The sequence below is a fragment of the Heterodontus francisci genome, chromosome 17 (genome assembly GCF_036365525.1).
Source record: "Heterodontus francisci isolate sHetFra1 chromosome 17, sHetFra1.hap1, whole genome shotgun sequence".
Taxonomy (NCBI): domain Eukaryota; kingdom Metazoa; phylum Chordata; class Chondrichthyes; order Heterodontiformes; family Heterodontidae; genus Heterodontus; species Heterodontus francisci.
This window is the reverse complement of record NC_090387.1, coordinates 74,923,428-74,950,481: the sequence shown is the minus strand read 5'-3', so window position 1 is coordinate 74,950,481 and position 27,054 is coordinate 74,923,428. Positions and strand designations below refer to the sequence as shown.

Genomic DNA, 27,054 nt, shown 5'->3' with positions numbered 1-27,054 from the left:
ACCCCGTAGGTTTCCAGCACTTAACAGTGTGGAATCTGTTCCTGCTTTCGGTAAATTTCAGAACTTACTGGCATCAAACTCCACTTGCATAAAAAGGTCAAAGTCATGTGGTGTATCTGAGTTTGCTGATGATACAAAAGTAGGTGGAAATGCCAGCTGTGAGGAGGACACAGGCTGCAAAGAGACATAGACAGGTTAAGTGCATGAGCAATGAAGTGGCAGATGGGGTATAATGTGGGGAAGTGTGAGGTTATTCACTTTGGTCGTAAGAATAGAAGAGCATAATTTTTTTTTAAAAGATGTGAAACTTGTAAATGTTGATATTCAGAGACTTGGGTGTGCTTGTACAAGGAACACAACATTAGCATGCAGGTATAGCAAGCAACTAGGCAGGCAAATGGCATGTTGGCCTTTATTGCAAGGGCATTGGAGTACAAGAATAAAGAAGTCTTGCTACAGTTGTATAGGGCTTTGAGACCACACCTGAAATGTTGTGTGCAGTTTTGGTCTCCATGTTTAAGGAAGACTATACTTGCATTGGAGGCGGTACGGCGACAATTCACTGGATTGGTCCCTGGGATGACAGCATTGTCCTATGATGAGTGGCTGAGTAAATTGGGGCTGCACTCTAGAGTTTAGAAGAATGAGAGGTGATCTGATTGAAACTTAGGAGATTCTGAAGGGGCTTGACAGGGTAGGCACTGAGAGGTTGTTTCTGCTGGCTGGGGAATCTAGAACTCAAGGGCACAGTCTCCAGATAAGGGGACGATCATTTAGGACTGAGATGAGAAGAAATTTGTTTACTCAAGGGTTGTGAATTTTTGGAATTTTCTACCCCAGAGGGTTGTAGATGCTCCATCCTGGAATATATTTCAGGCTGGGATGGACAGATTTTTGGTATCTCAGGGAATCAAGGAAAATGGAGTTGAAGCCCAGGATCAGCCATGATCATATTGAGTGGCGGAGTTGCCTTGACGGGCCATATGGTGGTCTCCTTCTATCTCTTGTGTTTTTATGTCATTCGCTATCTGTACGTCATGGAAGCTGCATATAGCAAGGCGGTTCATGGAGTCATGATCTTGCCTTGTACTAGTTCTGCCAGGTTTGTGAGGAAGGTTTAAGTAAGGAAATCAAATGCTCCAAGCCCAGTAGAGAGAAAGAAAGGTGTGAAGGTGGTCTTGTCTAATTTGCATTACCACTCGAGACCCAATATCACCATCGAAGATGGGTCACACTACAAGCCTTTGTTTTCCCGTGCCTTGTCCTGCATTTTTCCCAGGCCCTCTTTCAGACTGAGCAGAACCTTTGAGAAACTTAGAGGGATCAGAGCAGTTACAGGGGGTGATCCTGTAATACTGATACAAATGATAGAATTTGGGAGAAGATGACGTTCCTCCTGAGGTTCAAGATTACTAGCCTCATTTCATTTGATAAAATAGGTAACTTGTTCTCGGTGTATAAAGGATTAATTGATACCAATGTTCCATCTGCTAAATCTTCCCCAGCAGCTACTGATTGTATGTTTTTTGTCTCAGAGCCCTGTGGAAACTGGACCTGTGCCCTTCGATCATTCCTCAGATTGACAAACTGTTGCAAAGCAAGTATGAGAGGTCAGCAGTCGTTTCATGCATTGTTCCTGTATTAAGTGGGGCTGTAGTGTTGTGATGGGGAAATTAGTATTAGACAAGTGCACAGCGTGGTTCATTTTTGTGTTAATCAACATGGTGCATTCTTCTCAAATTTAAAAAAAGCATAAAACCAGGCTACACGTTTGCTAGTCTGATGAAGCAGTTTACTGGCATACTGTGACTCTTATTTACCATTCTTTCATTTAGTAGTAAACCACACCACCAATAATTGAAGTAGTGCAGCCTGTTTCACTTGTGCATTGTAGATGGTGTAGAAGTTATCCACTGGTTTCCCTCCATTCAGCACTGGAAAGGATTTGTTTATTACTGTTAACAAAGGTACAGGGAGACTTTATGGCAAGTGCATGTTGATATTGGAAACTGTTGTCTCCAAATGATTGCTGTAGCTTCACTCACTGGGTCCTGATGTTTGTTTTTAACAACAGTGTGGTAAGAGTATTAGTAAGTGTGCAGAAACCAGACAGTTTCTCCACAGCTGTCAACACAGTAGATCAACTGGGTAGCATTTCACTGTCAATTAGAAACCAAATTTGAGCATTTGTTTCCTAGTTGATGGAGTTAAATGGGAAGAAAACAAGAATGTGCTATATCTTGTGCCAACTTCACTGGATCATCCCATTTGGAAAGTATTTACATATTCAATCCCACTATTGGAACCAAAAGCTCAGATGTTAAGTATATTAAAGGTCAGATTGTCCGCTGCTCGCTCACCCACTTCAGTAAATGAGTTCTACGCCTTGTTTTGGGACCAATTCGAGCTGCACTGTGTGTCGCCAGGAATTTCCAACAATTATAATAGGGTGATTTGAATTCAGAATCTTCCCTTAAATTCATCTTGTGAAGTGAATTTGGAGAATCTCAACCCCACACAACTACCCATAATTTAGCACTAAACTGGCAATTCTTGCTCTGCAAGATGTTTTAGGAGAATTGAAGAATGTTCCAATGGTGCTTTGGGGCTGCTCATCTAAAATTGGGGGTGAGGCATGTTAAGAGATACAGAATAAATACCGCTCCATTTTGTCCAAGCTTTCCTATAGCTGATCTGGGTGCATGGTAGTGTTCTATTTCTGAGTATGGGTATCCCTTCCCTTGAAGCATAAAAATTCACACATAGAATTTACTTTCTTTTGAGAGAGCTTGGCTTCCCCAAGATCAAATAAATGAATTGTCCTCCCATTGCTTAATATGTACTGTGAACGCTGATCACTTTTCTCTCCCTGTAGCTATGTGCAGACAGGTTGTACTTCCCTGAAGCTGATCCTGCAGCGATTTGGGCCCTTAATAGCAGACAATCTGGTTACACCACCCTCAATTGGGGTAGATATAACACGGGAAGAAAGGTCAGTGACTGCTACATGCAATATGGATAATGTATGCCCTTTGTCGTCTTTGGCAAGTTTATTGTTGTACCACTTCGATGAGCAGTGATGTTGTTAGAGTATCTTAATTCATACCGTAAATGTTTTGTTTTATCATTTGCTTTATCATTTGCTTAATTCATTTGGGAAAAGTGGGTTTACCCTCCTTTTTTGCGCCCCATTAACCAGTCCAGGCTAAGTGCTAAGCTATCAGTCCATGTTGGTCACTATCAGTCCATCGAGCTGGTTCCACCGTTTTGTTAGCTGTGGCACAGTCCCAATTCACTGCCTTTTCTTCAAACCCCTTAATAGCTATACTTTTTGATTAGTATTCTATCTTTCTTTCAAACATCGCAATTGATGCATCTTGAACAATTAGATTTCCCCATTTCACCAGTGTATTCCACTTTCTCACAACTTTCTGTGCCAATATTTCTGAATTTGCTATTCATGTCATAGAATATCGTAGCACAGACTTGATCGTCGGTTTTTCTCCATGAATTACCTAACCTGATTGCACTCTGCTCATTTCCTTAACCCATTAATGTTCCTCCTCTTCAAGCAACTTTTTAATTCCCTTTTTAACAGAATTTATGGATTCTGATTCCACATCAGTTTGTGGTAGAGAAGTCACATACTCCACATTTTAACTACCCTCTGTGTATATGTATTTCTTCTAATAACTCTGCAATGTGTAACTTAAATTTATGCTTATTTGTTGATATGTTGCCAGACAGTACAACTGTTTATTGGTTTATTGTCCTTTGGAGTCTTCAGAATTACAATCAATTAACTCCTTGGCCTCCTCAACTCTACTGGGAGGAAAAAACCCTAATTACTCAAGCCTCTCTGCAATTGTAACCCCTCCCCCCACCAAAAAAAAAATCCCTGGTCATATTCCAGTGAATTTTCGCTGCATCCTTTCCATTGCTTTTATATCCATGCTGTAGTCGGATGCCCAGAGCTGTGCACAATATTCCAACTGCTGCCCTGGTACAAGTTTAACATTACTCCATTGTTTTTGTATTCCAGTCTCTGGATTAAAGAAAAAGGATTCTGTTTGTTGTCTTTTGCAGCTTTACCTACTTGCGCTGCTGTCTGCGTAAGCGCTTCTCAATCTAAAATCTTGCCATTTAAAGTGCAATTTCTTTGCCTATTACTTCCAAAATATATTGGCCCAGATTTTATCAGAACAGAACATCTTATGGTTTGCTCATTAGTTAAACTTTGTTCGTGCGCATTTAAGTTTTTAAAAATTTTGCTGGCAAAGTTGCTGGAAATGTGAGCTGATAGCAGCACAGTGAGGGCAACAGGGCATCTGGGACCTTGGTGAACAATGGGACAGTGTATCTTAATCAATTAAAGGATTAAGTAACAGAGGAAGGACTAAAAAATGACTTAAAGTGGGTGAATTCAATGTCAAATCAGGTACAGAAAGGAAAAGAAAGAAGTGCTTGTTTTAAAATTTTAAATTTGACCTTTTTAAAATCTCCAACAATTCACAGCCTGAAGAAATGTGTCTCCACACTTTTAATTGTTCACTTTCTGGGCTAGAGAAGTTAATTGACAGTCGTTACCATTATCACATTGTTAAAAAGTACTTGTGCTGTTAATTTTCTGTGGCAATTTAACAGACAATTAATGTACAAAATGGAGCAACTTCATAAATATCATGGTGAGGTTAAGGGGTGATGCAGAGCGGCAAAAATCATCCAGCAATTTGTGGCAATTCACGGCTATCTGTTCCTCGCCACAAGTTGCTGGCTGATTTGCACATTAGTAACAATAAGTGTTGTTCATGGACTGGAGCTGATTTATAACTTGCTCCAGTGCTTAGTAAATTTTGTTTTTGATTTTATTTTGTTTTATGATGAAACATATACTTTATGAACTAATTTACCAACTCGTGTAAAATAGCAGACCTTCAATTTCCTGGCATTTCTTTTTGAAGAGAGGCATCACATTTGCCACATTTTGAGTTCTCTGGCATGATTTTCCTCATAGTAATGCACCAAATAGATACTTTCTTTGTCATATCATTGGACATTTTGGCTGAAGTGTTTCACAAGATGATTGTTAAGGTTAACTTTGTACAAATATGTCCTGAATCTTCTGGCCTGCTTATAGATTCCTATCAATATTAATGCCCTTCTTCTCCACCCTCCAACACCAACCGTCAGATATGTTCAAGACTGTACTAAAAGTGTCTCTGGCCATCATGGACAAAAAAAGCCCATTAATTGTACCTATTCTTTCTCTTGTCAATGCACGTACTCCAACTACTATATTTCAAATGCAAGTCATTTGCTGTTCAAGGCTGTTTTTTCAGTGATTGGCCGGTTGAAGGCCAAAAATCTAGATTTCTTAGGTAAGGGGTTAAAAATGGTACAATTATGATTATGCACTATTTTTGCGTTGTAATATACTTCCAATTGAGATTGGAGGAGTGTGCTGACTATTCAATTGTAATTTCCCCATACAAGAATGGGGAGAGGAGACTAATTTATCAAAGGCGAAGGTTGGATAAAACTGAAAAGGCAATGTGGTTGCAAATTCTTATCTTTAAATGTCTTGGTGCTTCTGTGACTTATTTTTCCTCCTCTTAGGCACCAGAAATGTAAACTCTGTTACAAGCAGTTAAAAAACCTGCTCCCAATTCTTCAGAGCAAAGCAGGACTGCCTGGACGTCAAGGGAGCGCCTTTCGTGAACTGCAGCTTCTGATGGCAGCTTTTGAATGACTATGTTCTCCATAGACGGATTGAATCCTCCCTCTGGAGTCTGAGGTCGTCTTCCTCTATCTCTTTGGTGAATTGACATCCTGTTGCAGACACTGCCGACAAATGATCCAAAGCCCAAATTTTCTTCAAACGGATTTTGTTTTGCAAGTTTACTGAAATTTAGAATTTTGACCATGAGTTGACCAAGGTGCACCTTGAGAGTTTTGTTGTAATGCTGTTTCAGTATTTACAATGGGAGGAAAGCTAAGGAAACTGCTGATGATTCCTTAATTAACCTACCTCTTGTTGGTTTTGAGTTCATCCCTGTTAATCAACAATGTGATTGCTGCTAGGGATAGAGATTCTAGTGAGACAATTTGCATTGTTAACATGTTGACTTGTTTTAAGTTCCTTTCTGTTATCCATTTATACATTTGAGATTGAAGTGAATTCAAATCTCTGACCCTATATTATCAGTTAGCATTTCACAGCACAATACCAGCTACTATGGTCTACAGGTGATGATGAGATCTATTAGTATTATGGGCTGTAGCTTGTTACCTGGGTAACTGGCATGTGTCGTTGGGTTTCTTTTAAAGCATGTAACATGGGATACTCTCCTTGAGCCTCAAAAACTTGTGCCTCTCTCTATTGAGCATGAAGAAGAATCTACTATTACTTTAAAAGATGTGGTCCTTTTGTGTGAAGCATATATTCAGTAGATCACAGTGCAATAGTTCACCAGCTGTTATTAGGTATTGAAGTTATTTTTTAAATGCTGCTTGTGCACTGTCTGTTATGGTGTCATTGATTTTGTGAAGCATGATAGAACTGCTCAGTGACAATGTCATCAAATGTCTGCACTGCTTGAATGACACTGGTAATTTCAAAAAGCAGTACACCTCCAGGGCAAGCACTCATCCTGCCTTGTTTTGAAATTGCTATGGAACACAATCTAGTAACTTGTTCCTGTTGTGAGTTCTGTATATTCCCAGGATTGCTCATTTTTCATCATCCTTCCCTCACCTGAGATTACATGGGATGGAAAGCGTTTTATTGCATTTCTTTTCCATTTAAAAACCTTTTAACTTTTGCTTGACCTTATTTCTTGCTCATTTGAAAAACAATCCCCACCTTCAAAAACAAGTTGTGCCTGTTTTTACGTAAAGTTAAAATTTCGCCCCAATTAACTGGTTTCCAAGCAGGAGCCTGCTGTTACGTTGAGACCTGGTTCAATGATAGCCTCGAACTTTGTTTTGGGATTGATTGTGTTAGGACTCCATGATTCATCCATGGCTTAGGGAGTAAGCATGCTGCAGCAAGTTAAGTTTGGTGGTCTCCTAGGTAGTGAAAATCACTTTGTTAGCCCTACTTCTGTGAATGTTTAACCAACATGCATTCTATCTGCATATTTGATTACTCAACAGTAATTCATAGTGTTTGACCACTGTTAAAGATGTACCAAGCCCTTTCTGAAATTGTTACTGCGTGATTAGCAGCTTGTCCTCCCTGAGAACAATGTTGCACTGAACAAGCCTTATGTGTCACATTCCAGAGCAGGAGTCTGAACAGGAGAAACATTGTGTGACACCAAGTTTTACCGAATTCTGTACTATTGTACATGTAAAGTTCAATGTCCTCACCATGGATAGATGCTCTGATGTTGGAAAATGTTATTTTCTATGTATATATGATTTTTTTAGTCTTCAATAATAAACTGATTTGAAAATATTTGAAAGGCTTGATTAAACTGCATCAATGCCTATGCTGCAGCCTCTTACTCATAATTCCCTACCTGAGCATGTGGTGGAGGCAGGTTCAATTGAGGCATTCAGAAGGGGAATCAGACTGTTATCTGAAAAGGAAGAAGATGCAGGGTTATGGGGAGTTGCTCAGGCGGAGAGCCAGCACAGACATGATGGGCTAAATGGCCCCCTCGACAACGGAGTGCAGACTGTTGCGTCAGTCATACAGCAGGAAGAATAGTGTGTCATCCCACTGGCTGCAGATCACATTTTGGAGACCCTGATAAAATTGTTCATTCAACAGCAGTATTTTAAAAAATACTGGACTTTAATGAAGTTGAATAGGCAGCAACATTTGTTGAAACTTTTGACATGACATTTGCATGGAGCAATGATCAAGATTCTCAATACTACAAAGGACCAATCTGGAATTTGAGAAACCAGACTACCATCACCCCCAAAAAATGTCTCAATTTCTGAGCATTGTGAACATTCATTATAGAAACAGACTGATTCTCCTGAGTACTCCATTGCTGGAAGCTTTCTCTCTAAGTGCTGTCGCTGTTGTTCTGGGATAATTTACCCCCCAATGACAGGGGGGCAGTGAGGGCAAAACCCTGTTTATGTTCCAACCCAAAATGCTAACATTAAGGAGGAACATCCAAAGACTTAACTGTAAACACAAGACATTTCATGCTAAGCATAATAGGGGAATAAGCTGCCTTGGACAGCAAAACACAACTCCCATGTGGCAAATGAAGGTTGGAACAATTATTATACATTTAGTTTAAAAGCACTCACTTTCAGAGACAAGTCAGTAATTAGCCAATGAGCTTTACATCATGACAAATACACTTACAGCAGCTCTTCGGTTAGGTAATGTTTTGCTTCTTGTGCCACTTTTAAAAGTCCCTGAAGCAAGTGGGATGGCAGTGAGGAAAAATGGATTGGCATGAAAGAGGTCAGTTTCAGTGGCCTCTGTTGCACTGCTAAATGGAGTTTGGATTCTATGGGTACTATACAATACTATACAAAGGGAACACCATTTTTAGCCAGGTGCAGAGGGGGAGCACTTTGTGGAACAATAACAGCGTAGCAGCCTCTGAAAACAAAGTTGCAGAAAAAGTCAAGCTCCTTTAGTTTATCATCAACAGACCTGTTTGTTCATTCTTAAATAAATATAGCTTGCTGAGTGAGAGGCAGCTGATTTAACGGCCAAACTAACACTGACGAAATGTGAACCTTGATTGATTAAAACAAATCTGGTTAGGATCAACACCATCAAAAGTCACAGGCAAATGAGAAAAAATTGTGAATTTCCAAAAGGTTTAAATTGGTATTTTGATGGCAATATTCACTTCCTTACTTTACCACCCCTCTTCACAGGGTGGCAATCCTAATGAAGGTTGTCAAGTTCCTGCCCCAACTGGTCACACACTGCATACCACTCTCAGCAAATGTCAGTTTGACCTCAGGATATTACAGGTGAGTCTCAGCTTGATGGACTTGGGCAAACAGCAGAAATCCTGGACAACTTTGTTCTTCTAAACCAGACTGATGCAACTGAACCAGAATCATAAAAGCAAAATACTGCGGATGCTGGAAATACTCAGCAGGTCTGGCAGCATCTGTGGAGAGAGAAGCAGAGTTAATGTTTCAGGTCAGTGACCCTTCTTCAGTTCTGCTGCCATACCTGCTGAGTATTTCCAGCATTTCTTGTTTTGAACCAGAATCACCTTGCCCAGGAGTCACTAGGATGGGGAGAAGGCGGGAAAAAGAGAAAGGCACCTAAGTCTTCAGAAGTGGCAGTCAGTGCTTGGGGGAAGGGGATGCTGTTCCTAACAGTAAGTCCAGCTCCCTGATTATACAACCATACTGTACTGAACTCTTCACAGTGCGACCTCACCAAATTGAAAACGTAGCAAATGGCTGTCACAAGGGGTTTGGCAAAACTGCCAAAGGTTTACAGTGCGAAGATTAAAGTAAGTGTGCAGATCTTAACAGAAAATAAAAAGGACAAGGTATTTGTACTGGAGCTCATTGAACACCAACCTTTGGATATCAAATAACAAGTTTAAAAAAAGTAGACAATATAAAAATCTGTATATATATAAAAAATAAGTAATGAGCTCTACTCTGTCAACTTTGTAAAATGGGCTGTATATAAATGTACAGACATTGGCCTACAATCTGTGACTGGACTGTATTGAAGTGCTGAACTTTTATACACTGGGACAGGCCACCACTTCTCGATCTCCCATTACTCCGAGCAGCCTCAGAGAGCAGGCAGCGCAGCTGTGCTTTGTCGATGATTTACTTCGCCTACAGAGAAAATAGGCACAGATCAGCTAAATCACATCCAATAGACATAAGAAGCAATTTATAATTAAAACATTTAAAAGAATTTCAAATATTAAACAAAACTTAGTCTTAGCAATAATATATTAATTGTTTTCTTACACTTACAAGTAAATAAAAGAAAACATCCTAAACTAAGGGGTTTCTATCTTGGCTTTACACAGAGACAAATACTCAGACATTAACTCCTGAGGTGCCATTTTTCTTCTAGTGTAGATCTTAAAAGCCCCTGAAGCAAGTGGGGTGTCAACAAGGAAAGATGGATTTAGCAAGGTGGTTCAGTTCCAGTGGCCCCTCAGTTTGTGTAGAACTGAAACAGATAGGATAGGATGGTGGACAATTAGGGTGCAGTGCTACACTAAGGGCACCCAGCAGGAGCTGAGAGACATTTAGAGGCTGCTGTGCTATTAGATACAAGTTGCAACATATAACCGTGCATCAATCCCAGATGGACCGACAGGACATTGGAACTCATCTCTCTGTCTTGCCGAATCCATCTTTCCACACTGACCCACCACTTGCTTCAAGGACTTTTAAAATCCATTCTAGAAACAAAATGTCACCTAACTTAAGAAGCTTGGTGTTGAAGCCTGTTCGCCTGTGTGAAATAGTCTTGGAGGTTTTTTAAAAAAAATTGTTTGAGATGCTGACAGCCCCAGCATTTATTGGTGAATTCCTAGTGCCCTTGAGGAGCTGGTGGTGGTGGTGGGTTGCCTTTTGAACTGCTGCAGTTCATGCGATCCCACAGTGCTGTTAGGTCGTGAGTTCAGGATTTTGACTTGGTGTCCATGAGCCTTTGCTGGTAGGCACAGGCAGTGACACAGTCATATTCATTGCTTTCAGCATTTGCTATCCTACCAGTTGTACAGCTGTGTCTTCACAAATTCAAAGAAACATTTCCAAGAAAAGAGAATTTAGCTCAGTGGGAGATGGGGCATCCAATTCGGGAGAGCAAGCAAAGCAAGACACCATTATTCAAGAAGGGTAGCAGGGATAAACCAGGTAATTACAGGCCAGTGAGTCTAACTAGGTAGGGAAACAATTGAAAAAAATTGAGGGACAGGATTAATCTCCACTTGGAGAGGCAGGGATTAATCAGGGATGGTCAGCATGGCTTTGGCAGGGCAGATCATATCTAACAAACTTGATTGAATTTTCCGAGGAAGTGACTAGATGTGTAGATGAGGGTAAAGCAGTTGATGTAGTCTACATGGACTACAATAAAGCTTTTGATAAGGTCCTGCAGGGGAGATTGGTTAAGAAGGTAACAGCCCATGGGATCCAGGGCAAATTGGATCCAAAATTGGCTTAGTGGCAGGAGGTAGAGGGTGATGGTTGAGGGTTGTTTTTGCGAGTGGAAGCCTGTGACCAGTGGTGTACCGCAGAGATCGGTGCTGGGACCCTTGCTGTTTGTAGTGTACATTAATGATTTAGACGTGAATATAGGAGGTATGATCAGTAAGTTCGCAGATGACACGAAAATTGGTGGTGTTGTACATAGTGAGGAGGAAAGCCTTAGATTACAGGACGATATAGATGGGCTGGTAAGATGGGCGGAGCAGTGGCAAATGGAATTTAATCCTGAGAAGTGTCAGGTGATGCATTTTGGGAGGACTAACAAGGGAAAGGAATATACAATGGATGGTAGGACCCTTGGAAGTACAGAGGGTCAGAGGAACCTTGGTGTACTAGTCCATAGATCATTGAAGGCAGCAGCACAAGTAGATGAAGGTGGTTAGGAAGGCATATAGGATACTTGCCTTTATTAGCCAAGGCACAGAATAGAAGAGCAGGGGAGGTTATGATGGAGCTGTATAAAACGCTAGTTAGGCCACAACTGGGGGTCTGTGTATCATTCTGGTCGCCACGCTATAGGAAGGATGTGATTGCACTAGAGAGGGTGCAGAGGAGATTCACCAGGATGTTGTCTGGAGCTGGAGCATTTCAGCTATGAAGAGAGACTGGATAGGCTTGGGTTGTTTTCCCTAGAGCAAAGGCGGCTGAGGGGGGAACCTGATAGAGGTATACAAAATTATGAGGGGCATAGATAGATAGGATGAAACATTTTCCCTCAGTGGAGGGGTCAATAACTAGGGGGCATAGATTTTAGGTAAGGGGCAGGAGGTTTAGAGGGGATTTGAGGAAAAATCTTTTCACCCAGAGGGTGGTTGGAATCTGGAACACACTGCCTCAAGGGGTGGAAGAGACAGGAACCCTCAACATTTAAGAAGTATTTAGATGAGCACTTAAAATGCCATAGCATACAAGGCAACGGGCCAAGTGCTGGCAAATGAGATTAGAATAGATAGGTGCTTGATAGCCGGCACAGACACGATGGGCCAAAGGGCCTGTTTCTGTGCTGTATAACTCTACGACTATGACTCTGTTCCTCATGTCCCTCAGGGAGGAGCTATAGGTCATTCAGTAAGGCATTAGGGTAAAATATGTAGTTTGTACACATCCACAACATAGGCCCTAAATGAAACAGAATGAGTCCAACGGTCTATTCCAATCTCATGTTTAAGGGGAGATGACACAAGAGGGGGTCAGATGTCCTGGTTGGTTTCTGGGATTCCATGACATGACTAGCTGGCCGAGATTATCCAGAGTGTGGGAGACATGGCTGGGAGTTGGCCCAGGAACTTAGAACTGGTTGTGGAGGGAGCAGGTCTGCTCAGTAGCATAGTTTTTTGTACTGGCACACCCCCAAATGAAGCAATGCTCCACATGACCTCCAAATCAATCAACAACCCAACCAACAGAAGTGTCGCATGTCATCTATGATGCTAATGCTGGATGAAATTGATTAGCCCGACGTAATCTGACTAATTCAACCATATCTGTCCCCCCGCTGCACAAAAAAAAATGTAGGATTTCCATACCTGATGCCATCAGTCTTCTTTTCCCTGCTGTGGTTTTCCCCACAGCGCTCCCTCCTGGATGGTTGATGGTGAGCCGTCCTTGTTGGACAGCTGCGGATGGGGACTCTAACTGTAAAGGAAAATGCATACTTCAGTCTAAGTCTGAGGCATCCTATCTCCATGCGAAGTCATACTCTCAAGCCAAAGCCCTCAAGCCAAAGCCCTAATAGCGCTTTACTTGTATTAGCCATCAAGAAGGTCCCCCATCCCTGCCAATGCGCCGAGACAGAGACAGCATCACTGCTAACATGTTAGTATACTGCATGATATACTGTGCAATATTTTACAGACGCTGAATGGAACCAACTGGTGAATGTAATACATGGTTACTTCATGGCCCAGTGTGTCAAAAAAGCCACAAGTTACAGAGCTCATCCTGACCTGACATTTCCCACGCAGGAAATTGAGATTGTAGCTTGGAGGACAGCAAATACAGAATGATCACATTTCAAACATGAAAGACTGGGTGTAGGAAAAAAAAAGCCTTTGGAACAGCTGGTTTCAAAAGGAGTAACAGAACTAATGAAAATAAATTTAAGCCGGTTTCCCATTTCAGCAGAGGATTAGCGGAATGCCTTTAAAGGAATAAAACTAACCACACAGGATGAATATATACCTAGAAATTAGCAAACAGACTGAAACAAATTTGACTCTAAAACAGATTATTCAGGAAATAAAAAGAATGTCCTCTACAAATTCTGCAGGGAGAAAAAGGAAGAATAATGTGCAGAAACAAACTACAAAGCTTTTCAGAAGAGCAAAAAAGACCTAGCAAAACAATGCAGCGGAAGTAAACTAGTAAAAAAAAAATTGGTACTATAATAGTGCTGTGGTCCTGTAGTTTTTTTTTCCGGGAATATGCGGTTTGCCTTTAAGGCTTGCAAAGGATCAGTATTGCTTTAAGAACCAGCAAGCCTCAGGAGTTATATGAAGGTGCATTTTTGTTGTCTTAGAAACAGCCATTTGGAGACTGCGATTCAAAGGGTGCATTCTCGATACCATAGAAACAGCCACTGGGAGTGAGTCTCGTGTGATACATTTGTTACAATTCAGTTTTGAACTGGCTTTTTGTTGAAGACAGTTTGTTCTAACAGAACACAGGACACAGCTGTGGTGTCAGAACCTGGAAAAAGAGCTCTCAGTCATTTAAACTAAAGGAATAGGAATTTAGTCTGTTTTATTATCTCTCAAAATTCTAAGAAAAACTCAAGTCAAAACAGAGATCTCTGGTAATTTAAATTGAAGAAAGGGAAGTTAGACTGTGACAATCTTTTATCCCTCAAAAACTCTAAAGTCAGCTTGATTCCACTGAAACTATTTGCAAGTTGTTAATTGTTGAAATTCGCCGGAGAAGGAAAGCAACATTCTGTGAGGACTTCGAAAAACATTGGACTGGAAATATGCAAGGACTCTTAATTTTTTCTATTTTAAATGTGTACATCTTCATAGCTTTTAAGAATTTAGTTCTTCTAATTAAAGAGTTAATTTGTTGATTTAAAGATACCTGGTTTGGTTAGCCTCATTTGGGGGTTAATAGATGGTACAATTTGGCTGGGTCTTTTTTTAATTTGGAAAGTTTCAAATGATATGTTAGCCAATCTGTGGAGCGACGGGATTGAATTAACAGTGCGTTTCTCCCACCACAATCAGAATCATATATTTTCATTGGAGGTTTTGGCAGGAGCAGTCGGTCGTAACATACTTATTGGGGGCTTGCCCGGGATTTGAATAACATATTAATTGGGGGCTCGCTCAAGATCTGAATCACATATTAATAGGGTTTCTGGATTTAAATCACATCTTAATTGGGGGCTCACTCGCAGTTGAATCATATTTAATTTGGTGGCTAGCGTCTGGGATCAGAATCAGACTAATTTGGAGGGCTCACATTTGGAATTATAGTAATTACTCATCTCTGGGATAACATTTAAATTGGGGCCTTGCATTTGGCATCATATTAATTACTCGAGTCTGGAATCTTATCAATTGGAAACCTGATTATTGGGATCTAAATCTGACATCAATTACAAAGAAATTAAAAGAATCAGGTCTCTTGACAAGGTCCTACATGGCAGACTGGTGCAAAGGTGAAGTCACACGGGATCAGTGGTGAGCTGGCAAGATGGATACAGAACTGGCTCAGTCACAGAAGACAGAGGGTAACAGTGGATGGGTGTTTTTCTGAATGGAGGGATGTGACTAGTGGTGTTCCGCAGGGATCAGTGCTGGGACCTTTGCTGTTTGTCGTATATATAAATGATTTGGAGGAAAATGTAGCTGGTCTGATTAGTAAGTTTGCGGACGACACAAAGGTTGGTGGAGTTGCGGATAATGATGAGGATTGTCAAAGGATACAGCAGGATATAGATCGGTTGGAGACTTGGGCGGAGAAATGGCAGATGGAGTTGAATCCAGACAAATGTGAGGTAATGCATTTTGGAAGGTCTAATGCAGGTGGGAGGTATACAGGTCCACAGGTCACTGAAAGTGGCAACGCAGGTGGATAAGGTAGTCAAGAAGGCATACGGCATGCTTGCCTTCATCGGTCGGGGCATAGAGTATACAAATTGGCAAGTCATGTTGCAGCTGTACAGAACTTTAGTTAGGCCACACTTAGAATATTGCGTGCAATTCTGGTCGGCACACTACCAGAAGGACGTGGAGGCTTTGGAGAGGGTACAGAGGAGGTTTACCAGGATGTTGCCTGGTCTGGAGGGCATTAGCTATGAGAAGAGGTTGGATAAACTCGGATTGTTTTCACTGGAACGACGGAGGTGGAGGGACGACATGATCGAGGTTTACAAAGTTATGAGCGGCATGGACAGAGTGGATCGTCAGAAGCTTTTTCCCAGGGTGGAAGAATCAGTTACTAGGGGACATAGGTTTAAGGTGCGAGGGGCAAAGTTTAGAGGGGATGTGCGAGGCAAGTTTTTTTTACACAGAGGGTGGTGAGTGCCTGGAACTTGCTGCCAGGGGAGGTGGTGGAAGCAGATACGATAGCGACGTTTAAGAGGCATCTTGACAAATATATGAATAGGAAGGGAATAGAGGGATATGGGCCCCGGAAGTGCAGAAGGTGTTAGTTTAGGCAGGCATCAAGATCGGTGCAGGCTTGGAGGGCCGAATGGCCTGTTCCTGTGCTGTTCTTTGTTGTTCTTGCATAATAAGGTACAATCTATACCATTGTTATGGCATTAGTGGTTGTAGCAGAGTTTTTGGGAAAGCAGAATGTTTCCGAGTGACTTGATAACTTTAACTAAGAACAAGTTAAAACAATTGGCAATGAAATTGGGACTATAATTGAAATCAGGTGCCAAAAAAGCAGAGCGAATTGAAATAATAGCTAAACATTTGGAAGACGACGAAGATGAAGGGCAATACAAGGAACGAGAAATGAAATATGAGACACATGAAGGTAACAAGTCAGAGACTGATGCAGTGGAATTGGCTAGGATTCAGTTAGAAATGAAAAAAACTGGAGCTTCAGCAGAAAAAAGAATTAAGAAAACTTGAATTGGAAAAAGAGGAAAAGGAAAAAGAAAAAGCAATAGCAATAAGAAAACTTGAACTTCAGAGAGAGAGAGCGAAAGAGAAGAGAGGGAATTTAGGCTAAAAGAGATGGAACTAAGACAAAGGGGTAGTCTTAAATCCAGGGAAAATTCGGGTCAGGAAGAATCTGAATTTAGATCAAGACCCAGTGGGAAGTTGTTTAAATTTATACAGGCTCTTCCTAAGTTCGAGGAAAGGGACGTAGAGGTACTTTTCATATCTTTTGAAAAAATAGCCAAACAGATGAAATGGCCGAAAGAAAGCTGGACATTGCTCATTCAGAGCAGGCTGGTAGGCAGAGCTCATGAAGCTTATGCCATGCTTTCTGAAGAGGCTTCTGCAGATTATGGGATGGCAAAAAAAGCTATTCTCGCTGCATATGAGTTAGTCCCTGAAGCTTACCGTCAGAAGTTTAGGAATTTACGGAGATTGACTGGGCAGACGTATTTAGAATTTGAGAGGGTGAAGCAAATGAATTTTGACCATTGGATACGGGCATTAAAGATAGAAACCACAGATGAGAACCTTAGAGAATTGATTCTCTTAGAAGAGTTTAAAATCTCCATTCCTTCAGTACTGAGAACTCACATAGATAACCTGAAAGTTTTGAAAGCTAGGCAAGCAGCAGAGATTGCTGATGAGTTTGAGCTTGTGAATAAGCCAACTTATTTTGTCCGTCAAAATGTTCACCCCCATAAACCTGAGAAGGATAGAAAGTGGGAGAGTGAAAGGAAGGCAAGTAGCCGGGGACAAGAAGGAACAGCTGGGAAGGCCCCAGGATCACCTCCTCAGGTCAGAAAGGAAGGTGCTGAGGGTAGAGGTGAGGTTTGCAAACCAAAAGCGTTATCATTGCAACAAAACGGGTCATCTTCGTTCAGAGTGCTGGAAATTGAGAGGTAAACCCATAGGCCTTGTTGGGGTACACAAAGTTAGTGCAGAGGAAAAGACTCTGACTGAGAGTATAGCAGACCAGGCTATAGCTTTAATGACAGCTGTGAATGTGAAAGCAGATACTAGAACGAAGAGGAGTGTAGAGGTTAAGAATAAAATACCGGAGTGTTATAATGATTTTTTGTTAAAGGGGAGAGTAACTCCGTATCCTGTAAGTGAGGCAGGAAAACCTATTATACTCAGGGATACAGGAGTGGCCCAAACACCCTAGCTGGGGAAAGATACGAGGTTTCCACCAGAGAGTGCCTTGAATGCTAAAGTTTTAGTAAATAGAATTGGCAGGGTATGTATACCCATACCTTTGTATAAAGTCCGTCTAGAGAGTGACTTAATAACTTGGATAGTAACTATAGGTGTTGTCCACAGTTTACCAGTAAAGGGAATTGATCTACGACTAGGAATTGATTTGGCTGGATCAAAAATATCAGTTTCTCCTATGGTTACAGAAGAACCAAGTGAAATTAAGGAAACGGAGCAATTACAGGAGCAAGTTCCGGGAATATTTCCTGCATGTGTAGTTATCAAAGTAATGGCTAAACAGGATCCATTGTCGGAGGTAAAAGGGGCACCACAAATAGACAGCCAGGCATCTGAAACCTTATTTGGGGATTGAGAGATCATCCAAATGAGACGTTTAACAGATCGTCTATCATTGCAGCACAGCAAGCTGATCCAGAGATCTACCAAATACACAGAGGGCTCTGTCAGAAGCTGAGGTTAAAGGAGTTCTGGAAGGCTATTATATGGTAAACAGGGTTTTGAGGAGGAAATGGAGACCACCTCATAGTCTTGCCGACGAAGACTGGACAGCTGTTGAACAGATGGTGGTACCACCTAAATATCACCAAAGATTATTAAGGTTAGCACACGACTTCCCTTTTCAGAACATAGGGGAATTCGGAAGACCAAATCACACATAAGCAAACATTATTACTGGCCAGGTCTTACAAAGGATGAGACACAATTTTGTAGGGCATGCCACACCTGTCAAATGGTGGGAAAACCACAACCTATCATAAAACCAGGGGATGAAGTATTAGTGTTGTTACCATCACTGGGAGCACCAATGAAAGCACAGTTCAGTGGCCCACGTAGAGAGATCAAAAGAGTGGGTAAGGTAGATTACTTGATTGATATTCCTGATCGCCAGATAAAGAACCGGTTGTGTCACATTAATTTGCTCAAACAATATTACCACAGGGAGGAGGATAAGCCAGTACAGGTATGTCAAGTAATCGGGACTGTGGAGAAGGTAAAGGATGAGGCAGAAGGCAGCCAAGGAAATTCTCAGATTGAACCTCCAACTATCCAATCAGCGAATACAGAATAGCTAGGAAAATTAAACAATAGGCTTTTACACTTAGAGGCAAAACAGCGTGATGTCCTAACCAGGGTTTTCACAATGTTTCAAATAGTTTGTAGGGATAAGCCAGGATGTACAACCTTAGCCACACATGATGTGGGTATAGGGGGAGCCATTCCTTTAAAACGATATCCTTGTTGCTTAGGTCCAGACAGACAGGCCCAAGTGGAAACATAGGTACAATGCATGCTGAAGGGCAGCTTAGATGAACCTGGTCAGGACAGCTGGAATTTGCAGATGGTCTTGATGACTAAACCTGGTGGATCAACTCAAACTTGCATAGACTCTAGAAAAGTCACTGTGGTAAAGAAGGCAGACTCCTATCCAAATTCTCATTTAAAGGACTGTAAGGACAGAGTGGGCAACACAATGTGTCTTAAAGAGACAGATGTGTTGGAAGGATACTGTGAAATTCCTTTGACACCCCAGGGTAAGAAAAAAACAGCTTCTGTTACACCAGCCAGGGTTTTCCAGTGTCAAGCGATGCCACATAGGTTAAGGAGAAACTTCTCAGAGAATAGTGAACCCAGTAGTGGTCAGTGCTCCTAGCTGTGCAGCTCACCGGGCTATGGTGATGGACAATAGGGACACTTGGAAGGAAAGCACAAAACAATTGGAAGACTATGCTTGTAAATTTGAAATGGGATAATTGGAACAACCTTGTGAAAATTTAAAGCTGAAATGTTCTGGTGGAACCTGTTGCTGTAGTCTAAACTTTTTTTTTTTATTAGCAATGTGTACATCCGTAAATGCGTGGAAAAAAGTTAGCATTTTTTCAATTTGTATTTTTTACCCATTGTAATGAAATACATTTCAGGAATGGCGTTTCATTCCACTAGGGGCGGAGGTGTCATGGTACTGCAGTTTTTTTTTCTGGGAATATGCGGTTTGCCTTTAAAGTAATACTGATCCTTTGCAAGCCTTAAGAACCAGCAAGCCTCAGGAGTTATAGGAAGGTGCATTTTCATTGCCTTAGAAACAGCCATTTGGAGACTGCGATTCAAAGGGTGCATTCTTGATACCATGGAAACAGCCACTGGGAGTGAGTCTCATGCGATACATTTGTTACAATTCAGTTTTGAACTGGCTTTTAGTTGAAGACAGTTTGTTCTAACAGAACTCAGACACAGCTGTGGTGTCAGCACCTGGAAAAAGAGCCCTCAGCCATTTAAACTGAAGGAATAGGAATTTAGTCTGTTTATTATCTCTCAAAATTCTAAGAAAAAAATCAAGCCAAAACAGAGATCACTGGTAATTTAAATTGAAGAAAGGGAAGTTAGACAGTGACAATCTTTTATCCCTCAAAAACTCTAAAGTCAGCTTGATTCCACTGAAAGTATTTGCAAGTCGTTAATTGTTGAAACTCGCCGGAGAAGGAAAGCAACATTCTGTGAGGACTTCGAAAAACATTGGACTGGAAATATGCAAGGACTCTTAATTTTTTCTATTTTAAATGTTGTTTATATCTTCATAGTGTTTAAGAATTTAGATCTTCTAATTAAAGAGTTAATTTGTTGATTTAAAGACACCTGGTTTGATTAGCCACATTCGGGGGTTAATAGATGGTACAATTTGGCTGGGTCTTTCTTTAATTTGGCAAGGTTTAAATGATGTATTAGCCGATCTGTGGAGTGACAGGATTGAATTAACAGTGCATTTCTCCTGTCACAATCAGAATTGTATATTTTGATTGTGGGCTTTGACAGGAGCAGTCGGTCGTAACAATAGTAAGAGGGCAGTCAGGAGGAAAAAAAAGGACCGAACCATAAAAGAGGTGGGTCCCAGGGCTCAGGTGTTGGAATCACTACAGTTTCTAATTTATGCCAATGAGACAGATTTAGAATTTCTATGCAAATCAGTGAAATTGAGATGAGAGATGAAATTTAGCATGCTTACATTTGAAGGACTACTGTGATGGAGTCCTCAATCTGCTGAACCAGTGGGGGAATGTGGGCGAGCTGTTGTCTGAATAGATGACTTGTTGAATGTTCTGTTAGGTGCTCTGACCCTGGTTTCAAAGTTTGTTTGTTTTTTTTGAGACAGACCCTAATAGAAACTGAAACTAAAACTTCAGGTTTCTGAATAAACAAGATACTAGCTAGAACCAGATTAAAAGACACAGAGCCATCCAAGCTCAGATCTGCAGGAGTGCAGTGCAGGTGGGCTGAAGAAAAAGAAGTTGGATCCAGGAGCTGGCAATAGGCAAATACGAATTGCTGCAGCTGTTTCTGTACTTAAAGTAACTGATTACCAGACCCGGCCATATAGCACACAGGGTTGCCACGGAAGGGCTTGGATAAAGGTAATACTGCTGGATCCACAGCGTCAAGACTACTGTGAGCAGAGCTGAGGTGGTTCTGGAGAAGTGCGCTGTTTTGGTGAAGACCGTACCTGTGGAATCGGGTTGAAGATGAACTGCTGTCAGATGAGAATGGTGGCTGCATCTTGGAAGAAAGGAGCTGGAGATCTACACGAGGAAGTTCAGAGCTTTGAAGAACTTTGTGGCTGTAACTGATGCCATGTATGATGAGGACAGACTGTGATTTGTCTATTAATTCATGTTTAATTTATGTAGATTTTAGTTTGATTATAACTTTAACAAAGTGCAATCTTGTCCCTTTGAATTTTTTTAAAATTGGGATCATTTGGTAAATTCAGTTCTTTTGGATTGTAGGATCATAGGAAGGAAAAATGAGCGATGTGTATGCCACAAATGGTGTGAAATAACTATGGATAAATTCAAAGAGAAACCTAGGAATCTTAGCAGACTCGATGCTAAAGGTGTCCAACAAAAGCAGAGCATTGATAAATAAAGTCATCAGAACATCGAACCACACAGCCAAAACAGTGGGGTCAGAGGTGGTCAAACACAGTGCACAGATCAGGCAACATCTCTCCAGTCTGGTAACTGAGACACAAAGGAGATATTAAGCTGCTGGAAACAGTGCAGGTAACAAGATGATTGCCGATGTCAGGGATCTGGATAATGAAGAAAGTTTGGAGAATCTTGGGCTCATCTGTCTAGAAAGGGAGCATAATCTTCCCTTTCTCTTCGAGACTCCAATCCTGTGATCACTTCCCCACAGCAAACCATTTACACACCCTGTTCCCCAAGATTAGATGGTGAAATGTTCGTCACCTCACAGTCTTGGCGGCTGGAACAGTGCTGGCTTTCAGCCCTTCGTACCATGGTCCCTAGTTCCACCGAGCGCACTCTCTGGGCAAACTTGAGTGAGCAAACCGTCTCATTAACGTTCTTCTCCATTGGAGACACCTGTGGAAATCAGAGAAAGGCTGGAGAAAAGCTTGTTACGGTAGAAACTCATGCACGCATTTATCAACTCCACTATTCTTTCTTCTGGCTCTGGCCAGTCAATTACAGCTTGACTTAATTGGTAGGACTCTCATCTGAGTCAGAACATCGCAGGTTCAAGCTCTGCTGTAGAACTTCAATACAATACAGGCTGACACTCTAGTGCAGCACTGTGGGAGTGCTGTGCTATTGGAAGTGGCATCCTTTGGACAAGGCGTTAAACCAAGGCCCCATTACGCCTGCTCCAATGATTCAAGCGATCAGAAAAAAAAAAATCCCATGGCACTGCTGGAAGAATAGGAAATTCTCCTGATGTCAACATTTCTCCCTCAACCACAACCAGTAAAATCAGATTAGCAGGCCAGTTGTTTAACTGATTATAGGACATTGCTGTGGGCACACTGGCTGCTGCAATTTCCTACAGGAAGATAGCTGCACAACATAATTCCATGTGACGTATCTGGAGATATTTCTGACAGACACGGTAAGGAGAGTTCTTTTTCTCTTGCTGCGACACTAACAACCCCAAATGGAGTGCTCCAGCTCTGAATTCTGGATCGACATCCAGCAAGAAACTCATGTCTCCTCTCATTGTATAGGTTGTGGGAGTTCATAAAACCTTCACCCACCCAGTATACGACTAACCACCCTATCAGCTGATCTAAAAATGGTTACAACCATGTTCATATTGCAGTCCATCAGTCTGTAATCAGCCTGCAAATCTATGTTAATTACGTAATGCTATGAATCCTTCCACTACTTCACACCATTCTCCACGGGTAAGAGTGCGAAAATACAAAAGCATAACCACCAACACCAAGAACAGCCAATTATCTACCAGCAGAACCAATGCCTGCTTTGCAACCCTTGGTTTGCCTTAAAATTAACTCGTACAAGCTCAGCTTGTATTCCTTCTAAGTGGATCTAATTGACAATAATTAGCACACATCATTCTCTTCTTTCTGCTTACATGACATTGTCCCACTTTCCCACCAAACACCGAAATCCATCAAAGCCACAAGGGCCAGCATCTTCTCCCCATATCCCTCCCCCCCCCCACCCCCCGCCATGCCTCTAACCCACCCCCTGTGCCCCCTCATTTCCACTGGTATCAGATGCACAAGAGCACCTCTCACCAGTTGTAACTTCGGTAAGTCCATGTCCTGGAAATACTTTGATAAAGTGAGGAGCAAGGAATCTCACCTGGACCATCATGAGGGTTTTGCTGTCGCCACTGAGGGAGTCTTGCAGCAGGTAGGTCAGTTTGGAATTACGGAAAGGAATATATGGTTGCTTGGAGCGCAGTGCACAGATGACATCGCCAAGAGCCAACAGGGACTTGTTAATATTTTGGGCTTCTCTCAACCGGGGCCCCTCCGCACCCGATTTACCAACACGCTCAGACCCAGCCAAATCCACCAGGTTTAATTTACCTGAAAGAAAGCAAAGCAGTGAGCTTTGAGACAATGAAAACCCCATAAGAGTCACATCTCCAAACAGGAAGAGGGAATCAATTAGTAAATCAGTTATCAGGAGCTCAATTCTAACTCTGTTAGAACATACCCGTATTTACAGATGGTCAGTCCTCACTTGATCGGCACCACATCCACCACCTTAACATTCACTCCCTGAACCAGTGGCATTCAGTGCACTGCAATTCACCAAGGCTCCTTCAATAGTACATTCCAAACCTGAAACCTCTACCACCGAGAAGAACACGGGCATCAAATGCTTAGGAACACCATCACCTGCATGTTTCTCTCCAAGTCACACACCATCCTGACTTGGAATTATACTTCCTTTCCTTCACTGTCGCTGGGTCAAAAACCTGGAACATCCTACCTAACAGCACTGTGGGTGTACCTACACAACATGGACTGCAGCGGTTCAAGGCGGCTCACCACCACCTCAAGGGCAATTAGGGATGGGCAATAAATGCTGGCCGTGCCAGCAACGCCCGCATCCCATGAAAGAGTTAGAACTTATTTTTAATTCAATGAGAATCTACCTTCATTATCAGCCTCCTACAGATCTGCTATTCCCAGTACATCCCATCCCAACTATAAAGCTCTGTGCTTTTCTTCCCATTACCATGACAGGCAGTGACCAGAAGACCACAGTCCCCTGCCCATTTCTTCCACCTAATACACTAGCCCAGATGTTCCTACTGAACACTTTCCAAAATTCTGTCCATTTTAATGAGTGGAAAATCATGGGCAGTTTGTGCCTGAATGTGTGATGGGCACACTCAGTGAACAAATGACTAATCTCTCACATTGAAGGAAAATCTGCTCCAGACACACTGGACTGGATTTTAAGAGCCCGCCGTCAGGCAAAAAATATGACGGCCCGCACGCCGCAGAGCCGCCACGTTTACCGTGCGGTGGCTCATTCAAATACCCGGGTTGGCCCGCGCCCAAATCACATGGAGGGGGTGGGCTGTACGACACCAGCAATGGCAACAGCGCAGGCACTGGCACCATTTTTAAAGGGAAGCCAGGCCACCAGTAAATTTAAAAAGAGATTACACCCCCGCCCCCCCCCACCACACACAAAATGTATGGAATAAAATTCTAACGATCCTTTCCCATCCCCCAATAACAATTAAATCAAGTATCTGCCCTATCCTCCCCCAAACACTTACCTTTGAAATATGACCTTCCTCCCACAAAAGTTGCACAAAGTTTGCAGTTCACCCCTACCCACCATCCCCTACACCCATGAGGTTTATTTGACCCCGTCATCCACTCCCCACTAAAAATCTTAACTCCTCCCCCCCTCCCCACCAGTGTCATGCCTGCTTTCCCCAGACGGGGAATTGAAGGTGTGGGAATGCCAGCTGCCACACTGAAGATCGGAACAGGCCCGTAAGATCCCAGCTAAGTGCACGCTAATGTATTCATTTTATTCATTTACATAGTTAGATAGAGGTCCTGTTGCCCAGGGGCGGGGGCTGCCAGGAAGCCTCACCGCCGCCAGGAGGATCAGGCCCGGCCCTCCTGGCGTCGGGGTTCCATGGCAGGCCTCTGCCAGAACGATCTTCCGGCCCCCCCGTCGCCCCAGAGCCGGATGTTGGGAGCTCAGTAAAATCCAGCCCATTGTAAATGGAGCAGCCCAACTCTACCACAACATTTATCTCAAATTCATACCCAATTTATTCAAATGAAATTTAGATAAATTAGATAGATGGCTATCATAAAATGCCATTTTACAATTCAGTATATGAACAATTTGAGACATGACAAGTGGTAATTGTAGCAATGCCTGGGAGGAAGGGGTGATTTTGGATCTATGGTCCCCAAAGCTTTCCACTCTGGGGTTTCCTTGTCTCAAGTCTGGATCTGTTGTAGAATAACTGACGGAGATTAATTGCTGTGATTAGTCAACAACTCCATAATTTTATCAAGCGACTACCATGATGGTAGAATGCAAACTAGATAAACTGTGGTCTTTCATCATCTAGCAATTCCTATGATTTTAATTCCATCATCTTACAAATTGAAAGTCAATTTAAAATGAACAACATTTGATGCATGGGCAGAAATGAGAGAGAGTCTGGAGCTCTGATTGTTTAAAGTCTATGAACAAATTTAAGCCATTCTTTTAATGAAATAGGCAGATCAAAGCTACTAATGTATAAAATACTTGCTCTCACTGACACCAGCAGCCTTGACGTAGTCACTTCTCGACTGCGTACAGATCCTACCTGTTGTTCTGACTCCAGAGGTGAGGTTTATCCCAGTAACAGAGATTATAAGCAGAGCATGAGACCGGGAGCTGCGTTCATTCACGTTTGTGAAATCTGTCGCGCGATTCACGCGTCCAAGTTCAAAAACCTGGCAGAACAGAAAGGCCAGACCTCAAATGATGTCCGTTCCGCAAAGATCCCGATTTCTCCAAGTTGGACTTCAGGAACTACAATTATTATGAGTATGTTCGTTTCTTTACTATCCAATTTCAACAAAAGAATTCCGTTTTTAACATGCAAACCATAATAATACAAAAAGGTGCCTCAGACTATGTAATAGATAGCAACACGAGCACAAGATTAGCAGGTTTAATGCAGACCTGCGGCACAGCTGAGATGGCTGTTCAGTGACTTGACCATATAATCCAGCACAGTACCAAGGGAGTGCTGCACTGTCATGGGTGCAGTCTTTTGGATGAAATGTTAAACTGAGGCCCTGTCTGCCTTCTCAGATGAATTTAAAAGATCCCATGGCAATTATTTTGAAGAGTGGGGCATTCTCCTCTGTGTCCTGGCCAAATGTTATCCATTAACCATCACTAACAGATTACCTGGTCATTATGTCAAAGCTGTTGATGGGACCTTGCTGTGCACAAATTGGCTGCTTGTGTGGCAGATGTATTTCCTAGAAAACAGCACTAGGCACCAACAGGGCAGCATTCCTGGGCAATAGCAGAAATACAGTCCACAAGGACTCACCAGGTCAAGATAATGTCCTAGTCCTCTTACCCCCATTCTAATTTCTCACTGCGAGCTTGCTCGGCCCCTCTTCCCACACAACACAAGAACAGATAACGAAAGAAAAAAGCCTTCTCACCTTATTGATGTCGTCCACACTCTGTACCCTAATCTGAATCAGGCCTGGGACATAGAGCTGGCCACTGCCATCAGGGCTCAGCTTTATCTCCAGTTTCTCATTGGGGTCCTTGGCCAACAGGTTCCTGCAAAGTAAACAAGGAGCTGGGTCTTGTGGCCTCAACAACAGGATGAGTAGCATCAGTGCCCATCCACCGACTGCCTCACCACCAGACATACAACCACAAGAAGGAAAAGACAACATCAACAGCCACAGAGCAGTAGCAAACACCAGACAGCAGGGAGACTGTGGGTGCAGCAGTTACATGGAATTCTGTGCTCAGAAAAGTGGAATTTTACAACAGAACTTTTTAAAAAAAGGTTTGTGAGACTCTAAGACTTTATTTGGGAGTAAAAAGACTGGGGAAGAAGAGAGCATTTTTAGGCAAGGGAGGGTGTGGAGCCATTAAATCAAACCTCTGCAACTGCAACCTGAAGACTCTGATTTGAACACATTCATGTGCTCCCTAAGGGAAGGCAAAGAGCCCCATGAAAAGTCTGCTATCAAATAGCCAATTTGCTC

The 27,054-nt window shown here is 42.2% G+C and overlaps 2 protein-coding genes across 10 annotated transcripts in view; one reads left to right on the top strand and one right to left on the bottom strand.

Moving 5' to 3' along the window:
- Positions 1-7,442, top strand: part of katnb1 (katanin p80 (WD repeat containing) subunit B 1) — a 59,788-nt gene extending 52,346 nt beyond the window's left edge. For all 3 annotated transcript variants that reach the window (XM_068049696.1, XM_068049697.1, XM_068049695.1), the window contains 3 exons: positions 1,536-1,610; positions 2,876-2,992; positions 5,617-7,442. In XM_068049696.1, the coding sequence (XP_067905797.1) occupies positions 1,536-1,610; positions 2,876-2,992; positions 5,617-5,749 (325 nt within the window). In that variant the 3' untranslated portion in view covers positions 5,750-7,442. The remainder of the gene's footprint in view (positions 1-1,535; positions 1,611-2,875; positions 2,993-5,616) is intronic.
- Positions 7,443-7,782: 340 nt separating this feature from the next.
- Positions 7,783-27,054, bottom strand: part of kifc3 (kinesin family member C3) — a 57,480-nt gene continuing 38,208 nt past the window's right edge. For all 7 annotated transcript variants that reach the window (XM_068049688.1, XM_068049693.1, XM_068049694.1 and 4 more), the window contains 6 exons: positions 26,494-26,617; positions 25,635-25,764; positions 23,132-23,361; positions 21,755-21,889; positions 12,714-12,822; positions 7,783-9,795 (listed from right to left, as the gene is read on the bottom strand). In XM_068049688.1, the coding sequence (XP_067905789.1) occupies positions 9,749-9,795; positions 12,714-12,822; positions 21,755-21,889; positions 23,132-23,361; positions 25,635-25,764; positions 26,494-26,617 (775 nt within the window). In that variant the 3' untranslated portion in view covers positions 7,783-9,748. The remainder of the gene's footprint in view (positions 9,796-12,713; positions 12,823-21,754; positions 21,890-23,131; positions 23,362-25,634; positions 25,765-26,493; positions 26,618-27,054) is intronic.